Source organism: Dromiciops gliroides, chromosome 5, assembly GCF_019393635.1.
Source record: "Dromiciops gliroides isolate mDroGli1 chromosome 5, mDroGli1.pri, whole genome shotgun sequence".
Taxonomy (NCBI): Eukaryota; Metazoa; Chordata; class Mammalia; order Microbiotheria; family Microbiotheriidae; genus Dromiciops; species Dromiciops gliroides.
Genome location: NC_057865.1, coordinates 127,436,802 through 127,448,547, shown reverse-complemented (window position 1 = coordinate 127,448,547; position 11,746 = coordinate 127,436,802). Strand labels below are relative to the sequence as shown.

Genomic DNA, 11,746 nt, shown 5'->3' with positions numbered 1-11,746 from the left:
AAGCTAAAATTTTAAAGGTAAGGTCAATTTAGCTTTCTTTGAGTTGTCCTTTTTAAAAAATACAAGATATGGGGCGGCTAGCTGGCACAGTGGATAGAGCACTGGCCCTGAAGTCAGGAGGACCCGAGTTCAAATCCGGCCTCAGACAATTAACATTTACTAGCTGTGTGACCCTAGGCAAGTCACTTAACCCCAATTGCCTCACTAAAAAAAAAAAAAAAAACCAAAACACACACACAAAAAACCAAGATTAGCTGTGTGAGCCTGGGCAAGTCACTTAACCCTCAATGCCCCTCAAAAACAAAACAAAACAAAACCCAAGATTAATAAGTTATGCTTGAAAGTAAATAGACATCTTTAAGTTCTTTTTAAATTTTTCTAAAAAAAAAAATGATATACACTCCTAAAAAGGTACCCCAGGCCTTGGAAAAACTATAATTTTCCTTCCTATCCTATATTTTCCCCAGGATTTATTCCAACAAAATGGTAAGAATGTGTAAGACTAGGGATAAGGTAATTACGACTCTTCACAAAAGGTTTATTGAAATTTGTTTAATTTTCTTTCAAATATTCTATTAAACATAGTACACAAAATACAGTAAAATGCACTTTTCCCATTTCAAATAAATATATTCTAACTTTTGTAGAAATTTCATAACTTGTATAACCCCAGTGTCTTAATTGAAGTAATATAGCAAAAAAAAACCTCTAATCAAACAATACTTAATTTATTGAAATTATACCCCAGTCATGTCATTGGATAATAATAATAGTATATTCCACAGACTGTGGGAGGACAGTAATAAGTGTCTGAAAATGTGCTAGGTTCATATAGAGCCCAGTTTGGAAAGGTACAACTCTCAAGTCATATAGTATAAACTTGGTTAAGTAGAAACTGCCTTGTTAAAAATTTTCTGGTGACAGGACCATATTCTGAAAAATAATGATGCCTATTTTATCACACTGGTGACTTTCCAAACCTAGTGATATTTAATAGCTATAAAATATAGGGGAGAATTTTTAAAAATAATCTTACAAGAAAGGCTAAAAATAAAGGTGCTGTGCAAAGGCAATGTTGTCCTTTTCACAATTGTTTTTAACATTTATTAGATTGAAATCTACTCAACTATACAGACTTAACACACAAAAACAATCATTTACACAAATATCCCTGATCAGCTTTTAAGACATTGGGTTAGTTCTTTTTTTTTTTAAGTGGTAAAGTTCATTTTAGAAACTTTAAAGAAAGTCACATTTAATTGGTAACCAACACACACTTTTCTTCTGTAGAATCTCTTCAATACCTCCAAAATAATTCACCATCAAAGAATAAGGATCATTAGTACTGTCTACTCTCCTATATTAGTAGTTAATCAGTGCTTTTTAAACTAAATAGCCTGTGGATGTAAGTCAAATTTTACCAAAGTTAACTCCCAAACATAACTATATCTACAAACAATAAAAATCTTACATGATACAGCCTAAAAGGCTGATGTTAGTTCTGCTCCCCAATGCAATAAAGGATGTGTTTGGTTTGGTCTTGTTTTGTTTTAACCGCATAGCCAGTACTTCTAGTACGAAATGAAATCCTTTTCTCCTTGGTTTAGGAAGCAGAAAATCAATTCTTCAAATATTCTTTTTTAGTGATATTTCATAAACAAATGGACAAAGGATTGTATGCCCATAAAAACAAAAACCCACAAGTCCAATCCCAAAATCTTGTGGCCTCATCCTTTTGCATTATCTACAGCTCCTCCATTTCAAAGTGTGTGTTAAAGCTGTTTGCCATGGTTGTGTGTTCAAAGATCCTTGACAGACTTGGTTTCAGCAGCTCTACTGAATGACATGACAGGTGCTGAGAGGTGTCATTCTTCAAGGACATCATTTGATCTGTCCCAGGATCCCTTCTGTCATAATACAAAGCCCACAGCAGGGTAATTGTGAGAATCATTGCCAGAATCTGTGTAACTCCGATAGAGATACCCAAGAATCTTAGAACTTGCAATTGTTTGGTTCCTCTCAAGAAGGTGTACATTTTTTTCCCACAACCCTGAAAAACAAATAGATGTGGTCAATATCATTTGGGATCTGTCTCTTATAACTCTTTTTAAGAGACAATATGAACTCCGCATCAGTTAACACTACCAAGTGATGTTTGCACATCCATACCTCTTAAGAAATTCATTTACTTTGCACGATGGTGTATGAGACAACCAAACATTCTGGCCAACTAGCAATCAATCAACAAGTTATTTATTAAGTAGGTAGTAATGATTCAAAGGAAAAATAAAACACAGGCTTCAAAGAGCATCCATTTATATTGACAACATTTACATAAATAAGCATATACAAAATTTATAACTCCATTTTGTGCTATATTTTTTCACATGAAAAATTAGCCTTTTCACTTGTACTGACAATATGAAATGGAATAAGCATTTATTACGCAGCTACTAAGTATGGTCAATATTCTCTTGCCACTATTCTCAATAACCACCATGTCTTTTCCTAAGTTACTACATAAGTGGCTACAAATGTGCAGAGATCAAATCTCAGCTCTTACTATTAGACCATGTTCCTAGGAGAACAGGCTAAAGGAACATACGAGAAAGAACTATACTGGCCATTAGCTACTGTTTTCAGTGGTACTGGAAGCTGAAGACAGAGAAATGGTGCAATTCTACCCCTTAGTTGCTATTTATGCAAACAGGGTTAAGAGCTATTGCTATACAATGAAATTCATGCCAATGTTGGGGTAGGATTCTTTTAAATTTCAAAATGTCAACCAATGCACTGAAATATGCTTAAAAAAAAAACAAAATATGCAGGTAGATTTACAAAGTCTTCTTATAGATCATTTCACACACTAACTTTTACAATGACCTTTGTTTACAGGTGACTGGAGCAGCTCTTAAATGGGCACAAGGGGGCAGCTAGGTGGCACATTGGATAAAGCACCAACCCTGGATTCAGGAGGACCTGAGTTCAAATCCAGAAGCAGACACTTGACACTTACTAGCTGTGTGACCCTGGGCAAATCACTTAACCCTCATTGCCCTGCCCCCCCCAAAAGATCACTTAAATGGGCACAAGGAGGGAAAGAGAGCATGATTTATATTAAACAATAGATCATACAAAAATCATTAATATATGGCTTTAGCTTACAGTCATTGGTATTTGCACAGATATACACTCAATGACTTCTTTATACCAAGCCTAACCTCCAGTCTTATCAGGAGTCCAGCCCAACAACCAGCTGGATTGGGAGGAAGAAGACTTAACTCACTGTCAATAATCTACTAATTAATAACCTATTTGTTGGGGCAGCTAGGTGGCACAGTGGATAGAGCACCAGCCCTAGATTCAGGAGGACCTGAGTTCAAATCCAGCCTCAGACACTTGACACTTACTAGCTGTGTGACCCCGGGCAAGTCACTTAACCCCAATTGCCTCACCCCCAAAAAAAAACAAAAACAAAAACCTATTCGTCCATATCCTAAGACTTTAGGTTCTTATCTTTCTGTGTAAAGGAACTAATTTTCATTTCTCCAAAGTAGTAGAGATAGGGAGCTATGGGGAGAACAAGCCATTATTAATTGTTCTCTGCTCCTTGAAGGGGATCTTGACAGTCCAAGAAGATGTTGTAGCAACAAGTTGAAAATGGATTCAAGATCCACTCAGTAGAGGCCTATTTCTCTAAAACCAGGGTCAGCAAACATTTTGGCCCTAAATACCATGTCAGAGTTACAACTTTAGACCATTTAAAAAGAGCAACCAAAACAGCTGAAGTACAAATTTTTAAAACTTTGAATAGTTTTTACCAGGAATTATGGATGACATTTCAAATGCAAAAGCATTCTACAAATGCCTTTTCTAAGTGCTTTTTTCTGTTGAGTTAAGACTGCGTCAGGGGCAGCTAGGTGGCACAATAGATAGAGCACCGGCCCTGGAGTCAGGAGGACCTGAGTTCAAATCCGGCCTCAGATACTTAACACTTACTAGCTGTGTGACCCTGGGCAAGTCACTTAACCCCAATTGCTTCACAAACAAACAAAAAAAGACTGCATGTCCTACCTATACCTTGAGAGGTATGTGATCTTCTGTACTCATATTTTTTTATAAATTATGATTTAAGTATTGATTTAATGGATCCATTTAGAATGTATTATAGAATATAATGTAAGACATAAGTCTACTTTCTGCCCGACTGCTTTCCCAGGAGTTCCTGCCAAATATAGAGTTCTTTCCTAGGGAAGTTGTTTGTTTCACCTTATCCAACATTGTGTCACTGAGGGTCATTGATCTAGCTATTTTTTTAAACCATTGCCAGATGGTTTAAGGTCTAGAAGTGCTATTTCCTCTTCATGCTTACCTCTTTTCATCATTTCTCTTGATCATTTCTTTTTTCCAAAGGAATTTTGTTATTCTATCAAATTCTATAAAGCATCCCCTCAGTAATTTGATATTTTATTAGTACTGTCATTTTTATTATATTGACATAACCCAGTCACAAGTACTGAAAATTTCTCCAGCTATTTAAATTGTTAATTATTTCTTTAAGGGGGATTTGTAATTGCATCTGCACAAGTCTTTAGGGTGCATTAGTAGATTAGTTACTAGATATTTTATATATTTCATAGTTATTTGCAATGGGATTTCCCTTGCTATTATTATTTCTTGTATTTTGTTGTTATATAATATAGAAATGCTGTTGATTTTTGAGGATTTATTTTGTAGCCTGTAATTTCACTGAATCTATTAGTTTCAAATAGTATTTTTACTGGTTACTTAGGATTTTCCAAGTATACCACAAAAATAGCAAAGTTTTATTTATACCTATATTTATACCTTTAATTTCAACAGTTTTATTGCTGTTGTAGATTTTTTTCCCCATAATTATGTCAAGTAATAGTGGGGCAATTGGGTATCTTTGCTTTACTTCCCTATTGATTAGAAAAGGTTTTAGTATATCTCCATTACAAATGTTTGCTTTTGGCCTTTAATAGATACTTTTTATGAAATTAAGAAGGTCACTCTGTGCCTATACTTTGTAGGCTTTTTCTGTATCTATTAAAATAATCATTTAGTTTGGGATGTTTCGGCTTTTTAAAATGATTATGTTGGGGCAGCTAAGTGGCACAGGGGATAGAGCACTGGCCCTGGATTCAGGAGGACCTGAGTTCAAATCCGAGTCCAGAGACTTGACACTTACTTAATAGCTGTGTGACCCTGGGCAAGTCACAACCCCAATTGCGCCTCACCAAAAAAATTAAATAAATAAAATGTTAAAAATTAAAAATAAAATAAAATAAAATTATTATGTTGAGTGTGGTTCCTAATGTTGAACAATCTTTGCATCCCTGCTACAAATCCTATTTGCTAATAATGAATGATTTCTAAGATAAATTGTTGTAGTCTGCTAGATAAAATTCTATTTAAAATATTGAGTATTCCATGTTCACAATATTGTCTTATAGTTTTTTTCTTTGTTTTAGAACTACATTTGTCTCATAAATGGATTCTGATAGGGACTTCATCAATTTTTGAAAATAATTTGTATAATATAGGTATTAATTATTTGTATAATATAGGTATATTTGTATAACATAGGTATATTTTTGTGTATATCTATATACACACACACATATATATACACACATATTATTTGTATAATATAGGTATTAATTATTTTTAATTTGATAGAATTCTCCTATATATCAGTTTGCTTTGACTCACTCATTATTTAGGGTTTCATTGTTGTGTCCATTTAGCTCAGTCATTCGTTTGGGGACCACAAAAAAGACAATCTTGTTTTTCATTGTGTGGTCTGTAAAGGATTATTTACATCTGCCTTTTAATGTTTACATGGAATAACATGAAATGATCAGTTTTCTTAAGGTTCCAGGTGATGTTGATACACATATTCTTTGACAGTCTCTCTTTGAAGATACAAAAGTCTTTTAGCTCTAGTTTATCAGCAGTTTGTTCAGTTCCTTATTTTCTGTTTTTTTCTTTATCTTTTTTGTTAGTCATATCCAAAACCGAGAGAGGGACATTGAAGTCTCCTTTCACTGCTTGTTACTGATTGTCTTCTTGTAGCTTGGTTAGTTTCCTTGTTTATCAGTGTTTGTTTTTTTAATGTTTTGCTTTGTCAGATAGCAAGATTGCAACTCTTGCTTTTATGGATTTACTAGATTGGTAGTAAAAAAATGTTTTCCATCTCCCAGTTTATTCTGTGTATGCCTTGGCAAAATATGTTTCTTGTGACAGTTTGTGTGGCTTTGTTTTCTTATCTGGTCTGCCATTTTTTCATTTTATTGGATTTTTTCAAGTCATGTTTTCTCTCTTTTGTTGTAAATACAGTACTATGTCTCTCCAGTTATTTTAGTTTAATGTCTTTTTTAGGATCACCCTATTCCTATGGGCTCTCTTCATCTTCCTCCCAATTCCCATTTAAGTTTTTTAAATTTCTTTTTTTTTCCATGCCCCTTACCACAGAGGATTTCTCTCCTTCACTGTTCACGATCCATCCACTCTTGTTCATGTTCTAGAACCTCATTCTCTGGGTCAAAGCCCTTATAATTATTTCATTCTCTACTCTCTGCATTCTTCATAGAATCAAAACTACCAAGGTAGCCATCCTGACATCTTCCTTCAAAGCAATTTTAGCCCCTACCTTGCCTCCTCATTTCCAGAAAACTGCCAATTACTGTAGAGGAGAGAGAGGACAGCAGGACCTTTTCCACTGGTCACTTTCTTTCTCCATTTACTTCAAAATCTCCAATTTGGGACCATGCCCTATTTTCTCCCCAAGAACCTACTCCTGCGGCAAGACAAGTGGCCTCAACTGCCAAATTCTCACAGGTGACACCCAATACATCTCCCTTTACACCTAGAAATATTCATCAGTAACACCATCTCATACATCTCTTTTCAATCTCTCTCCCTTCTCTTTCTGAAAGATCATAGGAGACACCTTCCCCTCAGGCCTTTCCCCTTCTATGCATTTGCCCAACTTGTAATTTAGTCCCAGAAAAAATACTGATTCACATTTAGGCAGAGTGATTCAAAGTTCTGTCCTAATTTGTGACAGACTTTTCCAAGGACATTGTCACATAAGGAAATCTTTCCTAGGTAAATTTTATTTTATGCTTTATAAAACGGTGGTTTATTAAATTCCATTATTTTATCTCCAGATTTTTTAAAAACAAATACAATATGGTTTTGGGGGCAGCTAAATGGAGCAGTGGTAAAGCACTGGCCCTGGATTCAGGAGTACCTGAGTTCAAAGCCGGCCTCAGACACTTGACACTAGCTGTGTGACCCTGGGCAAGTCACTTAACCCTCATTGCCCTGCAAAAACAAACAAACAAACAACAAAAACCAAATACAATATGGTTTTAATGACTGCTGCTTTATAATATAATTGGAAGTCTGGAAGTGTCCTGGGAGTCGGGAAATATATTGTCACCTGCAGGAATCGGCATTTTTCTAGGAGTGGGACAACTGGGGGACAAGCTATACAAGACAGAAGCAGAAACTGCTTTGAGGGAAAAGCCCAGAATAAGTACCTCAGATACTTAATGATGAAACCCTAAATAATGTAGGGTTCACAGGAGAAGTGTATCAAAATTTTCAAAGAACATTTAGTACCCATACATGGCAAATTATTCTCAAAAACTGAGAAAGTAAAAAAAAAAAAGTTAAAAAAAAAAAAGAAATTAAAAAAGAAATTGAGAAAGAAAGCACCATATCAGAATGCTTTTGTGAGACAAATGTATTCCTAACACCTAAACCAGGAAAGGATAAAATGCAGAAGGAAAAGTATAAGCCAGTATCATTATTAATGTATTATTGACTTAAATTTTTTAAACAAAATCCTAACAAACAGACTACATTATTTTATCTTACAAATCACTCAATATGACCAAGTGGGATTTATATCAGGATGAAAGGATGGTTCCACATTAGGAATCACAACCAACACAATCATATTAAAAGCAAAAATCATATGCAATGGGGACATAAGAGAAACTTTTTCAATAAATACGGGATTTAAAGGATACCTACTGTTACTTGACACAGTTCTGGAAATGCTACTAAAAACAATAAGACAAGAGAAAGAAATTAAGAAAATCATAAGGAATCAACAAAGATACTGAGATAATAGCTTGAGCAATGCTGCATGCTATAAAATAAACCCTTCAACATTTATAATTTCTATATAATAAGTACAAAATTAACTTGGAAAAAAAAGATCTTGAATATGAAGAGATATGATGAAACAAGGTAAGCATAAAGGGGTAATAGCACATCAAAACCTCAAACCATTTTATAAAGGAGCAGTCATCAAAACCATCTTGTACTGGTTAAAAAAGAGAGAAAAAGGGGCAGCTAGATGGCGCAGAGGTTGAGGCACCGGCCCTGAATTCAGGAGTGCCTGACTTCAGGTCCGGCCTCAGACATTTGACACTTGCTGGCTGTGTGACCCTGGGCAAGTCGCTTGGCCCCCATTGCCTGCAAAAAACCAAAACAAACAAAAAAACAAAAAAAATAAATTAACAAATGTGTTTAAAAAAAAAAGAGAGGGAGAAAAATCAATGGAATTCAATGACATAATGTTTAATAAAGTGGAACACACATTACCTAGGAAGGAACTCCATATTTGATGAGATATCCTAGAAAAACTGGAAAGCAGTCTGGAAGAAAGGAGGCTTAGACCAACACCTTATACTGTGATTCACAATATAGTCTATGTAAATATATAAGATCATATTATTAAAATTTTTACAACAGAAGTTGATCATATACTTTTCACACCTATAACTCAGACATGCATAATGGATTTTTTTTTTTTTTTAGTGAGGCAATTGGGGTTAAGTGACTTGCCCAGGGTCACACAGCTAGTAAGTGTTAAGTGTCTGAGGCTGGATTTGAACTCAGAACACCGGCCCTGGAGTCAGGAGTACCTATCTACTGCGCCACCTAGGCGCCCCATGGATTATTATTTTTAATGAACGTTTTTATCTAAAGTTTTGAGTTCCAAATTCTCTCCCTTCATTCTTCCCTCCCTGAGACAGGAAGCATTCAGAAATAGGTTATATGTGTGCAATATAATGTATTATTAAGCCAACAAAAGATAGAAACACTCCTAAAAATTAAAATAGGTAGTTTTGGCTGCATTGAACTAAAAAGTTTCCATGCAGATAAAATTAATGCACCTATGATTGTTTTTTTAAGTGAGGCAATTGGGGTTAAGTGACTTGCCCAGGGTCACACAGCTAGTAAGTGTTAAGTGTCTGAGGCCGGATTTGAACTCAGGTACTCCTGACTCCAGGGCCGGTGCTCTATCCACTGCGCCACCCAGCTGCCCTGCATCTGTGATTTTTAAAAAAAGGAAATTGATGAATAGGAAAAAAGAATCTTTGTAATTAGGGTTTGGCATCCCAGATATATAAACAATATACATAGTTGGTTAAAGGATATGAACAGTTTTGGGGAGAACATATTTACATATGTATTTACATATTTACAACCACATGAAGGGATGCTTTCTAATAAGAGAAATGGCTCTATTCAATGTTGATGGAGCTGATAAGAAATTCCCTATGTACATAAAAATATTTCTAGCAGCACTTTTTGCAATAGCAAATAATTGGAAACAAACTAGATGCCCATTGATTGGGGAATGGATATAAACATTGTGGTACATGATTTCAGTGAACTATGTGAAAGATCTCCATGAAATGAAGCAAGCAGGCCCAAGAAATCAAAATACACAGTAACTAAAATGGAAATGGACAGCATAACCACATTTTTAAAAATCAAAAGTGGATGTAACAAAACTATAAAGATCAAGCACAGCTCAAATGAAGAGATGAGAGAACACCCCTCTAAAAAGGTAGCGAATCCACAGCGGTTGCAATATTTTTTATGTATTCAAAGTAAGTCAATTTTGCTGATTTTTTTTCTTTTTTCTTTAAAAAATACTATTTTTTTAACGGATGGATCTCTGGCAGGAGCAGAAGAAGGGCTACTGGGGGAAACTATGATATAAAAAACATTTTAAAAATATTAAAGCTGTGAATGTATTTGGGGTTGAAGAGGTAGGGTATAGGATGAAGTAGTAAAAAGACCTCTGAATTTGTATTTAGAGGACCTGAGTGTGAATCATGACTATCCCTTACTTAATAACATTGGGTAAGTTACTTAGCCTCTCTGAGTTTCCTCAGTACTGTTAGATAAAAAATAAAGAAGGGGGCAGCTAGGTGGCGCAGTGGATAAAGCACTGGCCTTGGATTCAGGAGTACCTGAGTTCAAATCCAGCCTCAGCCACTTGACACTTACTAGCTGTGTGACCCTGGGCAAGTCACTTAACCCCCATTGCCCCGCAAAAAAATAAAAAATAAAAATAAAAAATAAAAAAAAAAGGCAGGATTGGCCTACATCATCGCTAAGGTCCTTTCAGTCTCTAAGTCTATAATCCATTGTGGAAGAATAGAGCCTGAGCTCTCACAATACCCCTTAGCAAACTAAGTAAAAGGTCAAGGTTACTATTCTCCTTTCTTTAAGGTACTAAATGTTCCTTCTATTAAAGATAATCATTTATCTTGAGATAGCCCAGGGACAAAGAAGGTGGGAGATTAATTCACTGGATCCTGTTATCATAAGGCATGTAGCATAACAAAAAAGAACAATGTATTGGGAGTCAAAAGACCTAGATCAAGAGTCTTAGTTCTGTCATTAATTTACTATGTGGAGGCAGAGTAACATGAAGTATAGTAAGTTTCCCATTTCCATCCCCACCCCCTTCATACAGCCTGAACCCTGATGAGGAAACACAAGAAAAAGTCAATGAGTCTAGCCCATGTTTTTACAGGGACACAGAGAGGTCTGTGGAAAATGGAAATGGGATTATTGGACTATCTGAATGCTTATGAGAGAGAGGAGGGAGGGGAGGATTGCCCTGAAAAAAAAAATGAATCTAAAAAATTTATAGGGGGCAGTTAAGTGGCACAGTAGATAGGTCCTCCTGAATCTAGGGCTGGTTCTCTGAGTTCAAATTCGACTTCAGACACTTTACACTTACTAGCTCTGTGACCCTGGGCAAGTCACTTAACCCCAATTGCCTTACCAAAAAAAAAGAAAGAAAGAAAGAAAGAAATTTAAAGACTTCCTAGAGCTCTTAGAACTAAAAGGCAAAATAGAAAGAAACCACCCATTACCTCCTAAAAGAAACCCCAAAACAAAAACTTCCAGAAACATTATAGCCAAAATCTAGAGGTTTCAGGTCAAAGAAAAACTACTGAAAGCAGTGAAAGAAAAAATTCAGAACTGAGAAGTCACAGAATTGCATATAATTTAGCAGTTATCACCATAAAGCAGAGAAATTTGGAATATGATATTTTAGAAGGTAAATGAGAGTTACTTATAGCCAAGAAAAACAGAATAATTCTACAGAGGAAAAAAAAATAGATCATTAATGAAATTGAAGGCTTCTAAGCATTCCTGATGAAAAGACCTGATCTGTGGAAAAACTGAATTTTAAACATGGGAGTTAAAAGAAACATAAAGGTAAACACAAATAATCAGAAGGGATAAAACAAGGATAAGCTGCTTTCAATTAGAGATCATATGTCCCCTCTAAGCCCTATAATCATCAGGAGACATAGAGGGAGTCTAATTAGAGAAGCCCTGGGAGTGGTTCTGCTATGGATGATCTTCAGAGAAGAGAAAGGAGAAGTGC

The 11,746-nt window shown here is 35.4% G+C and overlaps 1 protein-coding gene across 3 annotated transcripts in view; it reads right to left on the bottom strand.

Annotated features, from left to right (window-relative positions):
* Positions 1-537: 537 nt before the first annotated feature.
* Positions 538-11,746, bottom strand: part of TSPAN12 (tetraspanin 12) — a 108,448-nt gene continuing 97,239 nt past the window's right edge. For all 3 annotated transcript variants that reach the window (XM_043966621.1, XM_043966623.1, XM_043966622.1), the window contains one exon: positions 538-2,050. In XM_043966621.1, the coding sequence (XP_043822556.1) occupies positions 1,745-2,050 (306 nt within the window). In that variant the 3' untranslated portion in view covers positions 538-1,744. The remainder of the gene's footprint in view (positions 2,051-11,746) is intronic.